At 50.2% G+C, this 22452-nt stretch overlaps 1 protein-coding gene across 1 annotated transcript in view; it reads right to left on the bottom strand.

The window, feature by feature from the left end:
- LOC306644360 (extracellular tyrosine-protein kinase PKDCC-like) overlaps positions 1–22198 on the bottom strand; it is a 34878-nt gene extending 12680 nt beyond the window's left edge. Inside the window, 1 exon segment of the mRNA XM_079111234.1 lies at positions 21459–22198. Coding sequence (XP_078967360.1) covers positions 21459–22082 — 624 coding nt within the window. The 5' untranslated portion in view covers positions 22083–22198.
- Between the last annotated feature and the right edge of the window lie 254 nt (positions 22199–22452).

The raw sequence follows: 22452 nt of genomic DNA on the forward strand, positions 1-22452 counted from the left end.
GGCTCTCCTGCCCCTGCCCATCCAGAACACTAACTGAAATACCAGTGCTTGGGAAGGAGAAAGATGACTCAGACTGCATTTCTTGGATTTTCTCTGAGGTAACTTCTTTCTGCATGTTCTTGTCAGGATTGTAATACCAGCCTTCCATCAGTGGTCTTTATTATTGACTCTTCCTTCCAGCCCAGGTCTTGAACACCTCTTTGGAGTGTCACTCTCCTGCTCAGAAACCTGGAGGATAAACTGAACTGGCCTCAGGCCTCCAGATGCTGACCCCGGCTCTTCCTATAGAAAGCCAGACTCCAGGGCTGTGCCGGTGCTGGCTCCTGACTTGCTGCTATCATCTATTTGCCCTTTCCTATCAGTGCCTCTCCTCTAGGGCCCTTCCTCCCAGTACCCGCTTCCTGAAATACTTCTTCTAGCCTTTCCATTCCATCTTTGCCAGCTGGTTCTTCAGTTCTCCCAGAAGTGAGTTAGAGACAATGCTTCTGTTACCGGGTACCTGAGTCCCTGAGAATCTGGAGAGTATATTCTTGGAAATTCTGTAGCTTTATTCCTTTAAAAGGAAATGTACAGATGCATTTCTCAGGTCTTAGAAATCTTGTGTACAGAGATGGAGAAGTGGAATCAGTTGCTTAATCTCAGTTGAGATTCCTTGGGCAGGTTAGTTATGCTCTCTTTGTGTAAGTTTCCTAATTAGGAAAACAGGGATAATAATAGTACCTATCGCATAAAGTTGTTGAGAGAATGAAATGCCAAAACAAAGTGTCTGGCATAAGACAAACCCTCAGTATGTGTAATCTACTACTAGTATTAATAATATTAAGCAAACAAACATCTGTGACAGCATGTTAGACAACTTGGTTGGCTGTAACTCTGCCTAAAGGCAGAAATGACTTTGAACGCTTTCTAGCCTGGTTCCCACTGATGAAATCTCTTGGCCTTCTGGGCTTTCTCTGGACCTGTAATTTTAACTTTTTTCTAAATCAGCAAACCAGCACTTGATCAGGAGAGTTCTCACTGGTGCCCCTACCCACCACCCCCCAGAGCTCCCAACTGGGAGGGAAGACTATGAATCTGGGTCTGGGCTCAGCCATCAGATGGCCACAGTGCCATCAGAGAGCAGGGGCAGGACCTCAGCTCTGCCCTCCCCTGGGGCAAGTTTCTGGGGGAGGGTGTGATTCCAAAATGAAGGGGGGCGGGTGGGGTAGAACCAGGCAGCCTGCTCCTCAGCCCCCACCTCCTCCAGGTAGGAAGTGAAGCTGATGTTTTAAAATATAAAAAACAGATGATGAAGGTCAGGTTTCCTATACACTGGAGAGCGGGAGCCCCAAGGCAGAGTCCCCACGAAATTATCTGAGATGGTGGGGTAGGAGGGGTGGGTGCGGAGAGAGAACCGATAGACAAAGATGCAGAAACCTGGAGACAGACAAAAAGCTCTGCATCCTGAGGTAGTCAGACAAAGACAGAGAAAGTTGTGGCTCAGGAGAGATCCTTCCACTGTCTCTGGAAAAAAGCTTAGTTCCCCTCTGTGGGTCTCAGGCTGGGAACATGAGCCGGTTGGGCTCTGAGACCCTGTCAGAGGGTGAGGCCCTCCCTGAACCCAGACACCAAAGGCTCTGTGAGCTCTCAGTCCCCCTGCTGACTGGGCTGTCTCCTCCGCCTCTGAGTCTGTGATCCAGTGGGTCCTGCTCAGTGTCCCTGCCTGTGCTTGGCACTCGTCCTGCTCCCTCCCCCCGGCTCAGCCTCACCCACCCACTACACGGAGACGCTCTCTGGAGGTTCTCCTGTGCTTGCTCTTCTGGATTTATGAGGTGTGTGCCTCCTCCTTTGCTGTTTGCTTCGAATGGAAGAGTCGGCAGAAGCGATGGTGGTGGGCAGGAGTCGGGGGGGGGTACCTGTGCAGGGGTATCTCCCCGGAGAAGGTGTGAGGGTCCACCTTGGGGTTGGGACCCCACCCTAAATGGAGACTCCGTCCTGAAAACTTTGGGCGGCCGGGGAGGAGGAACTGCAATAGTGGAACCCCAGGGCCTTGTCTTTGCCCGCTCGGGGCAGGCGCAGCCCAGAGGCAGGTAGAGGGATGGAAAGTTGGCCATCAGAACAATTTGGTGACAAATGGACTCCTGGCAGAGGCTGATGGAGCAGAGGCCTCCTCTTAGTCCAGAGGGCATGGGTGTGGGAGTGCAAGTGCCAGGTGGTGCAGGAGAAAACAGTATCCCTCTGACCAACTCAAATGTTCTCCCAGCGGACAGGGCAACTTTTCTAGGCTATGTTCGAGTAGGAAGAAGCAGTTTCTTTTGAGAAGCCTCAGGACTGCTGTTTGGGAAGTGGAGAGGAAAGGGGAAGCTAGGAGGGGCTGCTGAGCTGGTGCACTTGACTCTGGACCTCTCCTTTCCTGGTTCCTTCAGAAGGCCACCTGGATCCAGGATCAGGAGGAAGAGTGACCCTCCAGTCAAGGACTCCTTTCAGGAACTTACATTGTAATTGGGAAGAATCACCCCAAATCATTAGGTTCTCAAGTGAAGGAGAATGTGGAAGGTCAGTGGGTAGGGGTGGGGGCAGTGGGTGTGTGTGTTCTGTGTTGGGGGTGGATAGGCAGGACAGATCTGGCCTGCACCTGGAACTTGGTAGAGACCTGTCCTGCCCCGAGGGCCTGCGTGTACCAGAAAGTGTGGCCCCTTGACACATGCTGTGAAGTGAGTATGTTTATACCCATTTTATAGTGAAGAATAGAGGTTCATGAAATTCTGGGATCTGTTGAATGCTTCAACAATCCTAAGTGGCAGAGCAGGCGAACATGAAATCAAGAAGCAATGACTCAGATCGCCATTCAGGGTCTTTTCTCTGCTCTTTGTTCGTTTGCGGGGAGGGGGAAAAATTCCAAGGGAGAGCCAGAGAGGAAAATTCTTGGCACCAAGACAGAAGCCAAGATGGGAGTTCATTAAGATCATTTTTGCCTCTGGGCAGCAAAGTTTGGTCATAAAGATTTATTATTTTATTGTTCTTATTAATACTAATGATAGCGCATACTTATTAAATGCCTTTCATTATCATTTAATCCATTTAACAACTGTAGACTATAAATGCTATTATTATCTCCAATTTTCATGATGAGAAAATTGACATAGAGAGATTAGGTAAGGTGCTCAAAGACAGCTATTAGGAGGCAGAGTCTGAATTTGGGCGTAGCTGCCTCTGACTGCAGAGCCTGTGATGTTCCCTGTTCTGTCCTGGATTTTAGTTCATGGGCTGGATGAATTTCAGCTGCAAAAATCTTAAGGGCAGTCTTTCGATACTTGACACTGCAATCTTGGTTAAGAGAAGTGTGCGATGATGTTTGAGCCTTTAAAGGATACAAGTGGGATGTTCTGGGGAGGGGGGAAGGTGGTGAGGGGAGGGGGGAAGAAAGGAGAGAGAGACAAGAGACACTTTGAGTAGACCTCCGCCCTAGACCTCCGCCCCCTTTGCACAATTGGGAAAACCAGACTCGGCAGGAGAACTGAACTCCTATAGGTGTTTTTCAGAGATCCCAGAAGGTCCTGTAATCATTTCATCCTCTCTCCCTTCCTGGGGGGATGGACTGATGATTTACAAAGGGTTCATGAGACTCTGGGAGTCTGTGTGGAATTAAAATAATTATTTGAAAAATTCCAAAAAGCACACAAAAAAAGGAAGTCAAAATTATACAAAATCCCTCCATTAAAAGCGATTATCTATAGTAAGAGCTACCTTGCCTGCCCCTCCAGCCCCATCCTTGTGGGTAACCACCATGACCTGTGCAGAGTATAAAGGTTCCCTCAGATGCCTGTGCACCCACCATCCCCTGCCCGTCCAGTTTTCCTTGGGTTCTGTCATTTCCGCCAGGCTTCAAGGTTAGACACCCCAGAGCCTCTTTGGTATTTCCAAACTCAAATCCAAGTCCTGTGCTTTTAAAAAACACCTCTTGGATTTGTTCCTCTTTTCCCTCACCGCCCGGTCTCGGTTCTTCCTCCCACATCTGCTCTGTTGACTGGGTCTCCTCGGGTTCTCCCACCTCAAAGCATGTATGGGCTCCAGATTCATCTGCCAAGAACACTGCTTCCAACACGTCATTTTCCTGTTCTAAAATCTTTGATGATTCCCCATCATTTGGAGGATACCTGGCTGGTGGCTTCAGCAATGTTGGAACAAGTGCTGCTACTGCTACCTGAGGACACCCTTTCTCACCTATTCTAAAGCTTGCCTCCCACCCCTATGCCTGCCTCCCCAGCTTGGTAACAGATGACCTAGTATAGGAACTAAACTTTGTTTTCTCTTTTTCTTTTCTTTTCTTTTCTTTTCTTTCTTTTCTTTTCTTTTCTCAGTACTGAGGACTGAACCCAGGGGTGTTCTACCACTGAACTCCATCCTCAGCCCTTTTTATTTTGAGACTGGGTCTCATTAAGTTGCTGGGGGTGGCCGCCAACGTGGGATCCTCCTGTTTCAGCCTCCCAAGTAGCTGAGATTATAGGCGTGCACCACCATGGTGACTCGATTTCTAATTGCTTGTCAAATTAAAAAATAATCTGAGCTGGGCATGGGGGTGCATACTGGTAATTCCCGACACTCAGAAGTCTGAGGCAGGAGGATTATTGAGGCTAGCCTGGACAAACTTAGTGAGACCCTGTCTCAAAATAAAAACCAAAAAGGTCTGAAGATGTAGCTCAATGGTATAGAGCCCCTGGGTTCAATCCCTGTACCAGAGGATGAATGAATAAATAAATAACAATTTGACTCAATGAAGTTCCCCCATATGTTCATTTCCCCTCCTCCCTCTCATTCCCTTCCCCTGAATCAACACTATTTATTGATCATCTACTTTACCTGATACCAAGCAAATAACCAGGAACACAAAGAAGAATGATGGAGTCATTTCCTGTGATATTTCTTGAAATATTCTTAATGAAAGAGAACTCTGAGGTCTCTCCTCTGATTACTCAGCAGTTTGTTAATGCTCCTTTCACAGTGGGGCCACAGGATCTTTGCACTTGCTATCCCCCCTCCCCTGCTCCTACAGATGACATCTGAGGCTTCAGGCAATTCTATGACTAGCTGCCTCTTGAGTATTCAGGCCCAAAAATCACTTCATCAAGTGGCCTTCTCTGGTCATTGTCTATCACATTGCTCTGTTGTATGTCCTCAGGACATTTTGTTTTCTGAAATGATCTTGCTATGTCCATCACATTGTTACTTTTCTGTCATGGGTCTCCTCTTATGAAAGCATAAGAACAGGGTCTTTGCTTCATTGCTGTGCACTGCAAGCTCCAAGCAGCTACCACATAGAGTAGGATTTCAGGAATGGAAACATGACATTACAGGTATCTTTGCCAGTTCATCTGAATGCTTCCCCTCCTATGATTTGGGCATAGTACATCTAGTAATGCGCTCATCTTCTGATCTTTTTCAGGAGCATCAGTCATATGCCAGAGGTTAAATAACCAATGTTTCCTCACTAGCAAGGAAAAAAAAAAATCCTCTCCTGTCTTAACCAAATGCAGCCTGGCTTCTTGCTTCCTGTAACTGTGACCTGCCCATCTCCTCAAAATTTACCTGCCTTGTGTCTCATTCCCTGAGGGCTTTACTTGGTGACTTTTAAGGTGACAATCAGTTAATCCAATAACAGAATCCTGCTAATGTGCTAACGGGAAAGGGTGGAAAGAAAACGACTCCCGGCTCCCTCTCTTCGACTCAGGTAACATCTGTGCTTTTAGCAGGGCCCTTCTGGAGACAATTAAATCAATGCTTTATTGAAACAATAAAATTAATAGAGGTCTCGTGGAACTCAATGAAAGGTTTTTAAAAATTAACTTCATTGTTTTTTAATCTTCAAAACAAGCTTTGCAAGGCAAGGGGGCTGGGCAGGGCCAAATTTTCATTAAAGCAGGTTCCTTTCCAAAGGGCTGTGCTTGGGGGGCTGGGAACCTGGGCTTAAGCTCTCTTGCAGGAGGGCCACTACTGCTTTTCTGGGGGCCTGGCTTCCATGGGCTCCAGCAGAAACAGGTCTGGTTCTGTTCCTAAGACTCTGACCTCACAGATTCACCAATCCCAGTCTTCATGGGACTTAGGCACCCCGAATTAGGTGTCCCATGAAAAGAAATGTCATGATGACATTTATCATGTGGAGTAACGAACATTGGGGATACTCCTTCTGTCAAGAAGAAGTTGTCTGGTCTTCATTTGTCTGTACCCAGGTCCAACTACACCACTGTGCTGACCCCAGCCCACTCCCCAGCCTATCACTGATGGTTACTCCATCTCCTTAGGAACCATTTTTGGCTTCAAGAAAGGTCTAGAGGAGTCATTTTGTCAAACTGGAACCTGAGGCCAGAGATTTTTGGCAATCCTATGGGTGGTTCTGCTGGTGGGGGGCTGGAGGCAGGTGTGATGTGGGGCCAGGGAATTTCCTCGTGAAGGATTTGCCTGGCTTGGAGGGTGTGGGACGCTGGACAGGGAAACTCTCCTGGAAGAGGTGGTTTTCTGTCCAGAAGGATGGAGCTGGCAGAAGACTGTCTTCAGGGCTCCTCATTATTCCTATCAAGGTAGCACTTTGATTCAAACCATCTGTGGGCTTGTGAGGTTTGATTAGACTTGGCGTTTCCAGCCCTGGGCTCCCGACTTACGCCCTCTGCGAGTGTGAGGAGTAGACTGAGGGTGTGGTTGAAGTCTGGGGTTGGACCCTTTCTCTGAGCCCCAGACTCCCTAGTGACTCAGGGCACTTGCTGCCTGGGCCCCTCTTCTTCCCTGGGCTGCCGACGGGCCCTGGGAGGGGCTCTGAGCTGGAAGTTAGAAGGCTTCTGCTCCCAGTGCTGCTCTAAACTAGCTGTGGGACGTGGAGCAAATTATTTGGCCTTCTTGGGTCTCAGTTTTTTCATCTACAAAATGGGATAATGACACCTGCTGTGGTTATTTTGAGGATCAAATGAGGCACAGGTGTGAGTCACTTTGAAGTGCATGAAAGAAAGATCGTACAAAGGTTGCTTTCATGAATGGTATCCTGGGTCTTGGAGAACAGGACTTTTTCTACGCTGGTGTTGCTCTTCCCCCAGTACTGGGTTCAGGGCATCTTTTGACTCTGGAAATGACAATGAAGCTTTTGGGGACTTTTAAGTCCTCTGCCCCCCGCCCCCGCTGGAGGGCAGCTCCACTCCCTTCCAGGCCCTGCCTCCCTCCTAGTCTCCCAGTCTGGAGATCATAGAGGCGTTTTGACTCTTCCCGCTCCTTCATCCCCTCCTATCTGTTCTGTCAACACGTCTCTTCCTCCTTTGAAATCGAGCCCAGACTCGCCTTGCCTTCGTGGTCTCAGTGCCATCGCCTGTCACCTTGGTCTAAGCCATCATTACCTGGCTTCTGCTCCAGCTCCCGGCAGGCTTCCACCCCTCTGCCCTTCCTCCCCTCGCGCCTTCTGCAGGGAGCTGCCAGCTTACTCTCCCCGAGTGCCACCTTTTAGTGGGTCACTCTCTCCCTCCAAAAGACCCGGTGGCTCCCGGGGGGTCTCATCAACCCCGTTCTGCACGGGTGCTTTCAAAGTGTCCCGTGCTTCGGTTCTACCTGTTCTTCTCCACTGGATTTTCTCTAGCTCCTCTGCACACACCCGGTTTCCCCTGCAAAACCAGGCCCGTTTCCTAATTGTTCTCCAAAGAAGCTTAGTCCACTCTTACTTCTGTACCTCTGCTGCCCCTGCTCTGGTCATTTATCCTGTGTGGCATGGAAACACCTTCCCCAGTTTCTCTGCCAGTTCTTTCTGGAATGCACCCTCCAGCCCAAGTCCCAGCCACCATCCTCAGAGTCTTCCTAGGAGCTTGGTTGCTTTGGGTGACTATCTTTCACTCTAGCCTAAATTCTTTTTTCTTTTTCTTTTTTGTGTTACTGGGGATGGAACCTAGGGCCTTGCACATGCTAGGCAAGTACTCTACTACTGATCTACCTCTCCAGCATGTTTTATTTATTTTTTAAATTCTGAGACTGTGTCTGCTGGATTGTAGAGGCTGGCCTCAAACTTGCTTTTCTCCTGCCTCAGCTTCCCAAGTAGCTGGGATTGCAGGTGTATCCTAAATTCTTACTGCTTATATTGACATGACCAATTTTGTATCAATTAATTTTCGTTTCTCATCCTCCTGCCCTGCCTCTCTTACCTAGATTATAAACATTTTGCAGGCTGGGACTGTCTTCTATCTTCCCTAGGATGCCTAATCAAAGGCTGGGTGCCCAGTGAGGTCTTTGTTGGTTGGGTGAACAAAGAGGTTTGGTTTGGTGCATGGAGGAGCGTGGAGATGCTCTATTCTGAAGAGAGATTTCTGGCCCCCACCTCGCCGCCCCCACTGCACCCCTGCTCTTCACAATCTCCCCCCTGCTACGTCTTCATCCATCAGTAATAAAGCAGGAACAATAGGGGGTTTCTTTCTAATTAAAGGGAGCAGTTAGTGTTTCCACTTCAAAGCCCTGAGAGAGAAGACTTTTGTTCCCCAGGCCTGGGAGCTCTGGGAGCCCTGGTTGGGTTGGGAAGTGGAGTTCCAGGCCTAGCCAGCATTAAGCTCGTGAACCTGAGATTCCCCCATTTGCAGGCAGAGAAGCTCAAATTTAAAACAACAACATAATTTGGTAACTTCGGCTCTGATAAAACAGTTGGGGGAATTTCTTCTCTCCCAGCGTCTGAAGCCAATGTTATTACAGGTGTGTGCTTGTCTCTCCCACACCCTACCCGGGCCCTGTCGCCCCAGTGCACAGCACACACATGTGCCACATTGTGCGCTCTCACGTAAGTGGGACTCAGCACACGTGCTGCACGCTTGGTGGGTCCGGCTCCTTGCCCCCATTCCCAGGGTGCTCCAAGCCCTCACTGTGTCACACACCCAGTTACTCTCACACACATCTTCTTTGTGTTTCCAGATGGCCAGAAAGAAGGACTCTGGCTTGAGGACTATGCATATTCTATTCAGCAGCAAGTCAGCTTGCCGGAGAGACTTCCACTGGCTACAGATTGATCCTTTAACTTGGGCCCAGACTGAGCCCCACAATGATTATAAACTGGCTCCTATTTCTGACCCCAGACAGAGAAGCCAAGGTGGCTACCAACTGAGACTGCCATATGGTCACAGACTCAGGCTCCAAAGTGGCCACAGACTGGTGTCATGATCAGTGAGCCAACAAAGAGCATAGAACGTGTCTTTGATTAAGACAAATCACTCACACATTTGACCTATTGATTACAAGGGAGATGATAAAAGAGTATTTTGGGGAGCCCATTTCCATCTCTTAAACTCTGTAAACCCCACATCATCCTTATATTTATCTGTTCATCTGTCCGTCCAACTGTGTCCATCAATCCGTCCATCCACCCTATCTTAAGCACCTAGTCTTTGCTGTGAGGTAGTAAGCAAGGCTAAATACAGACAGACCCTCTGGAATGTCTGTTGACATCAGATCTGCTATTTTGCCGCTGCCATTATTCTGCTCCCTGACACCACCTTACAATCCAGATCGTTAGTCCGCAAACTTCCAACCCAGTAATTGGTCCAGATTGTTAGCCCGCGAACTTCCTTGCCAACCATTGGTCGGTTGTTATTAGCCCGCCAAATTCTACTGCTTAAGAATGGCTCCCGGGCTGGGTAGACAGCTCAGTCGGTAGAGCCCTGGCCTTGCAAGCACGAGGCTCCGGGTTGGATCCCCAGCGCCGCCAAAAAAAAAAAAAAAAAAAAAAAAAAAGGAATGGCTGCTCCACCATTTACTCTCTCTCTCACTCTCTCTCTTGCACACACTCTCTCTCTCACCCTGCAGGGATACACTCTGTCTGTCCGCTTAATAAACTCTCTTGCGTGAGTTCCTGCCTCTGGAGTGGTTTCTGGGTTCCTACAATGTCCCCCAAAGTTTCATGTGTTCAGCGGTACGACTTTTGGTGAGTGAATGGATCGTAAAGGACTGTGACCTCATCAGTGGATTAATCCATTTATGACTGAGTGGATTACAAGAATATGGGACCTAGCTGGAGGAAGTAGGTCACTGGGGGTGTGCTCTGGAAAGGTCACTGGGGTGTGGCCTCCCACCATGATACTCTGGGTCACCTGGTCCCAGAGCAATGGAGTCAGCCTGCCATAAACAGAGACCTCTGAAACTGTGAGCCAAAATAAATCTCTCCTCCTCTTAGATGTTCTTGCCAGGAATTTGGTAACAGTGATGAAGAGCTGATTGACACAAACCTGGTCCTTACACTTCATGTTAGATTGACAGCCGGGCTTTGGCACTTCACCATTCTGTGTTGAGTCCCCCTTTAAGTAAATCAAGGAAGATTTACTAGCTGGGTCACTTTGGGACCCAATCACTTAATCTAGCTGAGTCTCAACTTCCTTGTGAGTAAAGTGGGGATAACAATGGCCTCTAGGGTGCTAACAGGATTAAATGAAGTCATCTATCAAAAGCTAACACAGGGTCTGGCACATAGAACATGTTCAATAAACAATGATGGTTCAACTAGTTATTACTTATTCGGGTGAGATACAGAAATACCCACCTACAAAGACAAAACAGCAAGGGAGAAACTGGTACTGGTTACACGTACCGGAAGAAGGAAGAACTGAGACAAGAGACCCTGGGTCTGCTGGGATGTCGGAGAGGCTTCTGGAGATGGGAGGCAGTCTTGGTCAGAAGCTTGACCTATTTGGTCCAAGATGGGGAAATAACATGCATACTCCACTGAGGTCAAGAATGGTATTCCCCTGCAGGACTGAGGGCAGCCAGCATATTCTGAAGACCACACTGAGGCACTATTCCTATGACATACTTAGTGTATGCACTAACTGACGAAGGTGAAGACATTCTAAGCATCCAGGGAGGTCCTGAGGGCCTTGTGATGGTGCTGAATGGAACTTGCAGTAAAGCTCTCTTGTGGTGTTAATGGGGGGCTGAGGCCTCCCCTTAGCTCTGACTTTGCCCTCTCAGCTCCTTTTTCTTTGGCGGTCCTCCAGCCCACTTTCTTTATTGGCCTTGGTCTCTGTGGAGGCGTGGAGGGATCTTTCCTTGCTGCTTGCTTTCTTCCTCCTGCTGGCCCCTCTGGTCTGAGGTCTCATCTGGTTTGCCTGAGGGGCCTGTTTCCACACACGTGATCCTGGCAGCCCGGGGCATGGCCGGCCTGCTGTGGCCTTGCTTGCTCCCCTGATTATTTCTCCTTAATTGAGCGTAAAGAATGTGAGGAATGTGGAGTAGACGCATGAAGAGGGCTGCTGCAGCCTCGGGGATCCAGATTCCGGCCTCTGGGATGGGAGAACTGCAGATGGCCGGTGGAACCCCACGTAGTGTGCCTTGGGGCCCCCCACCTCCTCCGCATGATGGTGGGCCCACTTCTCTTGCTTTGATCTCCTCTAGTCTCAGCTCTGGGGTTTCCTTCTCCCTTCTTTCTGCCCTAAAGAATTTCACATCTTTGTAAAACTGGCTGTGGTCTTCCTTCTTCCTGGAGTCTGCCTTGATTTAAATCTGTCGGACACAAATAATCCCTATAAATCTGTAATTCTAAAAGCTATTAATTCTCCCTCTGACAGAGGATGGGGAGTGATGTTTCTGTCTGCTCCTGAGTCTTGCTTGGTTGCTGGAACCCCTGGGCCCAGCTGCCAGTCCAGTTGCTTACTTGTCAGGAGGTGAGACTGTGAGGACCCAACAGCAGTGCTTCATGGGCTCTGCCACCCAGTGACCCTCAGGTGGGCCCCTTCATTTTGATAGTGCCTGTGTATTAGTGAGGCTTAGGACAACCCTCCAGCACACCTGTCCCAGGTGTGACTAGAACATGGAGAAGGCACAGATTGCTGCTTAGACCCGGGTTCAGTGCTATTATCTATTAGCTGTGTGACCTCAGGTGAATTTTCCACCCTCTCTGAGGCTGTTTACTCATGTTGGAAATGCCAGTGGTATTTCCAACTTCGTAGGGCTGTCGAGGTGAAATTAGATGTGATAGAGTATGTGAAGTATGTGGCAGGTACTCCAGAAATGTTTGGTTTTTGTAGGAAACTAAGGTGTGGAGAGTTTAATTTCCTAAAAAAGGTTTTGTTTCCTGTGGTAAGTGCAGTCAGCTGTCCTTAGAAATCCCATAGAAGGGACAGGTTGATACTGAGAAACTGAGTCCTAGGATTTCCACCCAAAGTCTGGTTGATCTCAGAGCAGATTTCTGCATATGAACAGATCTGTGTAGCAGCTGGGGGCCTGGGCCATCTCAGTGCTGCGGCTCCTCACTGGATGACCATGACAGCTGTCTTTAGTCTCTCTCCTTGGGTCCTACCAAAGGACGTGGCTGGTTCTACAATGGGAGGGGTTCAGGCTATATTTAAAGAACTTCCTGCCCAGGGGAGATGTTCTATGTCGAGACATCCAATCCTCCTGGAATAGCAAAGTGTGGCTGGCCTCTGTGTTTTCACAAACAGGCTGGGGACAGACCAAGCTCACCGACAGGGGGGGGGCTGGGCAAGGTCATCCTGTATGACTTCTTCCCACTCTAGGCTCTGCCAACCTCGGGTCTCCTCTGCTCCCTGGTAGGATACTCCTCGGGGAGAGCTCTGTCTGAAAGTGGCAAGACTGATTATATGCACTGATTATATTCTGTACTTCTGGAAATTTCCTGCTGTGAGCAATTTGCAAACTTCTCCTGCGATGAGAATTGAAAACGAAGTGGGAAGTAAAGGTGCCTGATGGGTGGTGGTGCCGCAGCCTTAGCACTGTGTTGTGTGCGGGGGCTCCTGAGCAGGGCTGTGGCCCCTTCATCTTCATAGTGCCTGGGTATTAGTGAGGCTTAGGACAGGGGCTGACCTGCCAGCAGCAACTGACATTTCCCTCCCTGTCCCAGAGACAGGAAGCTGTTGCTGCCCTCCCCTCAGTGGCAGGAGGTGCCCAAGGAGAAAGGTCCCCGTGAAGCTGAGGTCAGGATGGACAGCAGGAGTTGGAGGAGAGCCGAGAATGAAGTCAGGAGTTTGGGGTGCCTGATGGTGGAATATTTATTCGAAGGGATCTATTTTCCCCAGGGAAAAATCGACTGAGCATTTTTGGTGAAGTCAGACACTATATCTCTTCTTCCTCAGAGTTGTGCTCCTCTTGGAGCCCAGAAGCAGCTCTGTCCCTTCCTCTGGCCCCATCTGGGTGTGCATTCCTGTTCACAGCCACAACAGCAGCCCTGGCAGCGGCCGGGGCTGAGCCACATCTGGGACTCTGATGGCCACATCTGCACCCGCCCCTCTCCGAGCTTGGTTATTTCTGTTCTTACTTTTATCTGCATCTGTGGAATTGGGGGGGGGGTCTGTGGATGGTGGGTCTTCAGCTCCAGGAGCTGTCAGTTTCTAGGGGAGGGCTGGGGAGGACCAGGCCCCCACCCCTCTGCACTCGCGGGTTCTTTCAGGTTCCTGACGGAGACCACTGGGGACCATCCCATTGCGGTCTCAGATCCTCCTGCCCAGACACTCGCTCTCTCCTGGTTCTCTCTGCTTATGCCACTTGCCCCTCTTCCTCCAGGACTCATTATACTTATTATAGTCACTGACTCCAGGTGACGGCTCCCACGTGACAAATGGGGACAGCGGCGGAAGAACACTGAGGTTACGTGCGAGAGGGAGATGAATGTGGGAGGTGGGAGAAGAGTGAGATGGGACTGGACACAGGTGGCTTCAGGAAGTCACTCCTGGCTATCCTGGGAGTCGAGGCCCTGGGAAATGTCGGTGTGCAACACCAGGGCTGAGGGCTGCGAGGCCAAGCGTTCAGTGCTTCCAGTACCAGGAGGTTCCATGAGGGGACTTCTGTTGGCTTTTAAGCCAGAGCATCCTGGGTCATAGACTGGGCCTCCCACTTGGTCTCTGATCAGGCTTCTTTGCGGCCAGGGATACCTGGCTAGGCCAATTTGTAAGGACTGAGGGAGAGTGGTGGAGTAGGGTCTGCTGAGCATTTCCTGATGTTGTCCTTCATGGTTGGACAGATTCTGGTCATAAAGTCCCAGACACAAAGCCTGACCCAGGAAGAAATAGAGGACTCCAGGGAGTAGGTGCCTTTCCTCTCGTCGGACCCAGACATGCTGATGTCTATGGATTTTTGCAGATCAGTGTCCCCCTGAGTGAGCTCCTCGATGAGGGGGATAGACCTCCTATTGGCTTCCCTTTACATGCTGAAGAAATCATCAGGTTTTGGGGAGAGAGAAGCTGGAGAGATCCTGACCTGAGCAGCATGGGAGTGCCCCTTGTGGATGTGTGCGTGGGTTAAGCCACTGTGTTAAGGTCCCTGTGGTGATGGAGGTATCCCCTCACGGTGTTCTGGATAGCCTGGTCATTTAGAATGCCTTTTTGCTGGCCGAGAATGGATTGGAATAATATCTGGGCGCAGTTTGGGTTGACTGATCGGGAAATGTACTCTCAGCGTGGTGGGATCAGGGCTGCAGTTGTGAGGTCGTCAGTGACTCTGTGGACCTGGGGTTAGCCAGGCTAGGGGTCATTTTCCTGGGTCTGATCCTTCCCACCCACACGGTACTTGTGTCACTCTGTAGTGTATTTCCAGGCTCCGAAGTCTCAGGGCCAACTCTCACTTGATTATTGAGCAGAGACCCCATCACGATCTCATCTGACAGGGCTTGGTTTGGCTTCTAGAGCAGCATAATATTCCCCATGTAGATAGAAGATGTCCAGCTGAGACCTGACCCTCACTCTGCTGATACTGCAGATGGGAGTGAATGTTTCCATTAGTCCTATTCAGGGCAGGGGGCGCCTTACCAGTATCCAACCTTTTTTTTGAACCTTGGTTTCCTCGTCTCTGAAATGGTGATTATAGTCATGCCAACTCATAGGGTGGCATGGTGTAACTATGACAGAAAACTGGTGCTTAATACCTCATAATTACTCAACACATGTTAACTCTTCTCCTTGGCCCCTCTCCCTTCTTCTTCATCTTTTGTTGTTGTCTCCTCTTCTTTCTCCTCCTGCAGCTCGGGATTGAGCCCTGGTCTCCCACCTATGAGATACATGCTCTACCACTGTGCCACACCTCCAGGTCCTTTTTATTGTTTACTTTGAGACAGGGTCTTGCTAACTTGCTGAGGCTGGCCCTGAACTTGCCTCCTCCTGCTTCCACCTCCCAAAGCACTGTGGTCACAGGTGTCCAACACTGCACCCAGCTCGCTCTTCCTTTTTGTGAAGTTCCTCCCCTCAGCAGACATCTGTGTTTAGATCAGTTTTCCTCTTGATGTTCATATGAAAACCTGGAGCTGGGGTAGTGGTAAAGTTCAGAATTTGGACGCAGATAAAAGCATGGGGTTTAATTCAGCAATTTTGAAGGGTTCGGGTTGAGACTGGTTTGGGGGTCCTGTGAGGGATGGGTGTTGGGATTGAGTTCAGGGTTAGAAGGACGTTTGGGATGGAAGTCATTGGGAAAAGTTGGCTTAGGAAGAGAGTCGCCCTTGAGAAGTCCTTTTCTGTTGGGACTAGAACAACTATGTCCTGGTAAGTCCGAGCATGAACTCAAGAGACACGTTTGGTTGCCCAAGGTTCAACTTCCGGAAGGGATACCCTTGTCTGTCTGCCTAAGCCTGGAGCTTTTCCCAGGATAATTCTCTGCCCCCCACCCCGCCCCAACTGTCAGGTCTTATTCTGGTGGAGAGGTTGGTGACCAAGGCCATGGAGCAGGAACAAGACTTGAGAGAAGGTCGGGGCCTCAATGGGGTTGAATTCTGCTTTGCAGCTAGTTCTACTCCTTCTATGTCTAACCCATCATGCCTCCCGCCAACTTATCTGCTCCACCCCACACACATTCCATGTTCTCACTGGACTGGCCTCTAATTCCAGGACTTTGTGTCCCTGGCTCCCTTTCCCTCATAGGGAGCAGCAGGAAGAAAACTTGGCCTGGCCTGGGTGTCCCTTCCAGGCCCCCTGTCCTTCTTAAGTCTCCATCTCCTGGCAGAGGGTAGGACACAAAAGCGGATCTCTCCTCCCTCCAGCCTCTCTCCCTCTCTCTCCCAGTTCCCTCCAGGACTGGAGGAGGCCAAAGAAAACAAAGTGCTTCCCCAGTCAGCTCACTCTTTCTCCATACTTCCTGCTCTGGGAAGATGGTTTATTCCCTCCCCCCAATCCTGGCCTGGACCTGGTCTTGGTGTCAAGTTTCTCTAGAGCTCTTAGAATCAGAGGCCCTGCCTGCAGCTCAAACTAGACCCCTTTTCATGTCGTTTCTCCCTGAACCTAAGAACCAGTACCTCATCATCCTCCCTATAGTAATGTTTTCTTCTTCAGGTGGTGGAAAAACCCAATGAAAGGAGGGTTTTTCTTGGGAATGTCAGAAATGTGGGAGGGTGAGATCAAGGCGGACAGAGAACTGCTGTGGGGAAATGGTCCCTGTGCAATGAATAAGAAATCCTGTGGACATATGGACCTTTCAGGTCTGGGGACCCAGAAAAAGAAATCTTCTGCTTGCAACCCAGGAGGAATGGCATCCTTGGAGATATACAATATGGTGGCCCTGGATGGTGGCTGGGTGGCCTTGAAAGACTCTACTGCAGTAGCACCAGGGGGCCAAGCATCCCCAAGTCGTTGGTGACCAACTCAAAGACACATACATCCCTTAGAAACCTTTTGATTTTGGACCTCTGTTCAATCCAATTCCAAGTCCAGCTACCCTCCCCAAATCCCTAAGAAGATTCTCTTGTTTCTTCTTTTGGTCTTTTCTCCTTTGCTCTGAGTAGAGCTTTGTTGAAGAGTCCCTGAGCTCCTGAGGACATTATGGAGGCTCTGAAGTCTGGATCTCTCTCCTATCCCTGCTGAGAAAAGCAAGAGGCAAGTAAGTAAACAAGGAGGGGGAAGGATGGTCTGGAGGAGCCCAAGAGAGGCCTGCTCATGGAGACTACTGTTATCACTGCCTTATCTTATGATCCTCTCCCACACCTGCACCTGCAGGTGATTCCACAGGGACTGTAGAAAGAAGGTTGAAGAATAAGGGTGTCGCTTCCCACAGGACTGGCCAGCAGGAGGCCTGGGTTTGCAGATTTACTACTCTGTGAAACTATCCTTGCACTTAATGCCACATTAGGTCTCCCTTCTTTCCTCCCTTCTTCCCTCCCCACCTCTTTCCTCTTTTCCCCCTTCCATTCTTCTTTCCTTCCTCACTCTTTTATGCATTTAACACTGAAGAATCTACTTGCTGTGTACTGAGGATACGATAAGGGATTAGGAAAAGAAACCACCTGAAGTCTGGTCTTGGTGATGGAGGAGGCAAACATGTCAACCAGAAACACCATGCTGTATCCTAGATACCCGTAGCAGAAGGTCATCCAGGCATGGTGGACCATCAAAGAGGTGAGTTAGCAAAGCTTCCCAGTGGAAGGGTCCGGAGTAGGTTTTCAGAAAAGGGAAGACTTGAACAACGACGACAAGGTGAGAAGTATCACATTTATGGGGAACGTCTTGTTCAGTTTTGAATTGAGGAGTAATGACATGAACATGAGAGCTACAGAATATATTTTCTTTTGGAGAAGGCCAGAAGAGCAAAGTTTGTTTGCTTTTGCTAGAGCTCATGGAGTAGGCCTTTCTCCCCCCTCACTTTCCCTCTCTCTCTCTCTCTTTGTGGTACTAGGGATCGAACGCCAGCACACTCTACCACTGAGCTACATCCTCAGCCCTTTTTAATTTTATTTTGAGACAGGGCCTTGCTAAGTTGCTGAGGCTGACCTGGAACTTGTGACCCTCCTGCTCAGCTTCTTGAGTAGCTGGGATTGCAGATGTGAGTCCCCACAGCTGACTTTACTTCTTCTCTTTAGAATCTTGACTCAGTTGCCCCTTTCCTGGTGATGTCTTCCCTGACCACCCCATTTTAAACCACAACCTATCTCCCCCTCCACAGCTCTACCCTTCATCCTTCACCTTGCCTTATTTTTCTCCATAGCACTTACTGCATTCTAACATTTCATGTTTCTATTTTTGTCTTTTACCTTAGAATGTAATCTTCATGAAGACAAGTTTTTTTTTTTTGTCCATTTTCTTTTTTTTAATATATAAATTTTTTTTGGTTGTAGGTGGACACCATACCTTTATTTTTATGCAGTGTTGAGAATTGAACCCAGGGCCTCGCGCATGCTGGCGAGCATGCTACCACTGAGCCACAACCCCAACCCCATTGTCCGTTTTCTATATTACTGTATCCCTAGTTCTTGAACAGCTTGGCATATAGTAGGGGCTCAATAAATATTTGTCAGATTAGTACTTATTTTTTCATTCATGTCAGAAACACGTGTGGCCATCTCTAAAATGGGCCAGGGTGGGGCTGATGAGCTATAGCCAATGACACTTATACACTAAGTCACAGACTAGGTGCATTAGAATCATTTTAAGATTTTTGTTCCTCCTCCTTGTCCCCCTCCTCCTTCTTCTTTTAATTCTGAGACAGGGTCTCACTATGTTGCACAGGCTGACCTCAAACTTGTGATCTTCCTGCCTCATTCTCCCAAGTGGTTAGGGTGCTTACTAAATACATTCTGGAATTTCTCTCAAAACCCAGTGAATAAAATCCCCACAGGTGGATGCTGTGTATTAGCAAGGGCACCGGTGATTCCATGTGCAACAAGCTTTGAAACCACACCTCCAAGGAAAGCAGAACCTGCTTCAATTATTGAAAGCTCAGTCCTTGTCCCCAGTGCTGATTTAATAAGGAGTACAAGGTTTTGAGAAAAAGGAAAAAGAAGGTTTGTTGCTTTGCTAGCAAAGGAGAAGCACAGGGGATTCCTGTCCCAGAGGCTGTGGTTCTGCCCATCAGGGAAAACACAGGGCTTTTAAAGAAACTCTTCAAAGGCTGCATTCCAGGTGTGCTCTGATGGGGGTCCCAGGTGTGCCTTGATGGTGTGTTGAAATTCACATGTTAATTTGGGAGATAGTCACTTCCCAGATCTTCTGGTGACATCCTTTCTGTGATGTGTGTGTGTGTGTGTGTGTGTGTGTGTGTGTGGTGTGTGTGTGTTCAAGAACAGGTATCTTGGTTTAGGAGGGGAAAAGGTAATCTTGTCCTGGCTCCAGGTTAGGGAGGGGGAGAGGGAGAAGAGGAAAGGAAAACATGTCCCTTTTAAAACAAGGTGAAGTGGGCCACTGTTACACTTCTTGGTAGAGAATGGAGAATAACGGGAAGGAGGGCCGGGAGACTAGTCAGGAAGTTATCATCTAACTCAGAACCCAGCTGGCTTGAACTAGCATTGAGGCACTGATGTGGATGGATTCAGAGGATGTTTCAGGAGCTCAAAGCTTGAGAGGGGTTGAATACATCAGGTAAAAGAGAGAAGGTATTAAGAACATCACTAGGTCTCAGATGCATGGATAAAGGGCTGTTATTCAGATGAGGATATCCTGGAAGAAGATCTAGTTTGGAGCATCAGATTTTGAATTGGACTCAGACATTTTGAATGGAAGGAGTTTTTGGAAACCAAGGGGAAATTGTCAACAGTTATATATGCCAGGCCAGATTTCCAAAGCCAATCATCCAAAACATCATGGCTAGGATAGAAGTAGCTGACTTTTATCTAAGCACTAAAACTGAGATAAAAGAAATCTGCAAGGGCTATCATCATGGTTACCTGTTATGGAGAACAATATGCAAACATATATGGTTTCTACTGTGAGACACAAAGTAATGGAAACTAAATAAAAGTACGTGTGCTCAAAAAAAAAAAAAAAAAAAGAAGAAAGAAAGAAAAAGGAAAGCTGGAACTATACAACTATAAATTGCATGTACTGCTTTTATTGAAAAATCTTGCTGACACAAATTTGAAATGGTGGGTCGTGACTCACAGGAAAGGTAATGTGATTCGTGCACATGGTCTCTGACCTTGGGTGCCTTAGCCAGAGCTTGGAGAGTGATTCTAATTGAATCAGCACCAAACTGGATCATGATGGGGTGGAGACACCATATCTACTAGGACTATGGGAAGACACTGCACTTTAAATGGAAAGAAAAAAATGGGCCAACAGAGAAGAGGCAGTTCACATGGAAAGAGAGGTTTATAAAAGAATAACATTTAAAGTCCTACTAAGTCACTCAGAACCCTCCACCTCTCAGAATCAGGCTGACATTCCAGAATTTCCAGAAAGTTCTCCAAAACCCCCTGGGAAGTGCAGAGAACAAGATCCTCCCAGTTAGAATGGCCACGTAACCAGTGGCTCACTCCCTGGAGCTCTAGACACAGTGTCAGCCATGCAGCCAGGCATAACTACACACAAAGGTTGGCTCTGCCCAACATGTGACCAAGGCAGGGCCCAGGACCCTGCCATAGTGTCTGGTCAGGGTAGGGGTATCCTGGGGGAAGACTGGGAGCCAGCAGGAGTCTAAGGAGTTTTTTGACCTATCTATCTTATTCTGGGCCTAGGATTCCATTTCACTCCCAGGGAAAGAAGGGATGCCTCGTTTTTTGGTCAGTTCTGCTGGGTGCAAAAAGGTGAATCTGAGTGGGTCAGGAGGTGGGAGGTGGGAGGCATGGGCAATATTCACTGCTGGGGAGTGCACACGCCCTGTGTTCACTGGGCTAGAGCAGTTAGGGATTCCCCTCAGTCTGCTCAGACATGTGCAACAGGAATAGTTTGTCTTATCCTAGGCAGACTTAAGAACTGGGACCCAGGAGAAAGGAAGCAGGGTATGTTAAGGCAGTGCTGGATTGTGAGAGGCTCACTGAAAGTTCAGTTTGGAGGAGATTAGGTGGGGGTCTCATCTCTCCTGCCTGTTTCCTAGTAAACAGGAGAGGCAGATTCTCACTTAATAGGATTCTGAGCCTCTGGCCCTCAGTCTGCCTAGGATCCTAAGGCTTTCCCAGTGGTTCAAGTAGACCCTCTTTAAGCCCCTGGGAACCCCAGGGTCACTTCTTGGAAAGGCTGGACATTTTCTGGTCAACTCTCCCTCCCTTCCAGTGGTTTCTGACTGAGTGGGTGGGGACTCTGTGAGAATCAAGCCTGCCACACGGTCTCTTTCCAGCCCTTCCTAACTCCATTGCAGTCCCACCCCATCTTTAAGGTCAGACGAATCACTGGGAATTGAAAGAAGTGGGGTTCATATTCCATCACTATGGGGGACTCTACCACTGCTGCTGGGGGCTGACTCAACCATGGATGTTTGGTGTCTTGGCTTAGAATTAATTTGGCTTGAGTAAATATCCTGATGTTCAATACCCTAGCTCCAGTCGGGCACAGGGTTCTAAATTCGAAGCACTGCCCCATCCCTAGGGTTTTGGGGCTCTCTGTCCTGGCCTCTGTCTTTCAGGGATGTGTGTAAGCTGAGAAACCCAGGAATCACTGGGTAAAGAGGCAGAGTGGTGCAATGGGAAGGGCCCTAGCGCGGGTTCTGTTCCTAGCTTAACATGGGCACAGTCACTGGTGCCGCATTTCTTTTTCTATAAGACCAAGGCGTTCTCTTTCAGCCTCAGTGACCAGGGCCTGGGCGTTCCAAGCAAGCCCCCTCACCCTCGCGCTCCACCCTCGTACCTGCAGCACGTTGGGGTGCCGCAGCCGCTCCAGCAGCACCATCTCCTTGAGCAGTTTGTGGGCCGCCAGCCGATAGCAGCCCCTCCGCGCCCCGAACTCGCGCACACAGCTGCCCAGATCGTGGCCGCTGAAGTCCACCGCTTTGAGCGCCACCGCGGCCCCTCCGGGCAGGCGGACCCGGTACACTGCCTTAGTGTAGCCGGAGCCCACGTACTGAGCGCCAGACACGTTGCGGAGCGCGGCGCAACCCAGGCGAGGGCCCGGGCCGGGAGCCGGGGGCCAGCCCGGGGCGCCGTCGGGCAGGGGCCGGGCCCGTGGGGGCCGGGGACGCTGCAGGCCCAGCCCGCCCGGAGCCAGGTCCATCAGGCGCCGCCGTTCGGGCCGGCCAGCCCCGGGCCCAGGACCCCCGCGGGAATATCGCTGCACCTCCTCGTAGCGCGCCCGGATCTGCCGGGCTAGCTCTCCACGGCCCCCGCGACGTCCCGGGCCCGGGGCCGGCGAGGGCCCGGGGGACTGGCCTGGCCGCGGAGGCTCCGAGCCCGGTGCGAAGAGCACGTTGAGAACCGAGCCCAGCAGGAAGGAGGCGCAGAAACCCGCGGCCACCGCCGCCCGCCGGCGCCGCATCGCTCCCCTCCCCCCGGCCGGCCGGCCCCGCGCGGCTCCCCGGCCCCGGCCCCGGCCCCGGGCGGCTCAGGCTCGGAGGCGGCTTCGCTCTGAGCCCCGGCGGCCCCTGCCCAGCCCCGCGCGCATGGCCCAGGCAGCCCCGACCCCGGCCCCTCGCAGGAGGCACATCGGCCTGACACTTGCCTCCCTCCCGCCCTGCCCCCGCCGCTTATAAGGCCCGCAGCCGCCCCCGCCCCCGCCCCTCCGCCTCCGCCTCCCGCTCCCGGCGCGAGCCCGTCCTCGGCACCGCCCCCTCCGGCCGCCCGGGCCGGCCTTCCCTGCTGACTGACAGCGGGACCTCCTCCCGCGGCCGTCCGGGCCTTGGGAAGCG

This window comes from Sciurus vulgaris (genome assembly GCF_902686455.1).
Source record: "Sciurus vulgaris genome assembly, chromosome: 14".
Taxonomy (NCBI): domain Eukaryota; kingdom Metazoa; phylum Chordata; class Mammalia; order Rodentia; family Sciuridae; genus Sciurus; species Sciurus vulgaris.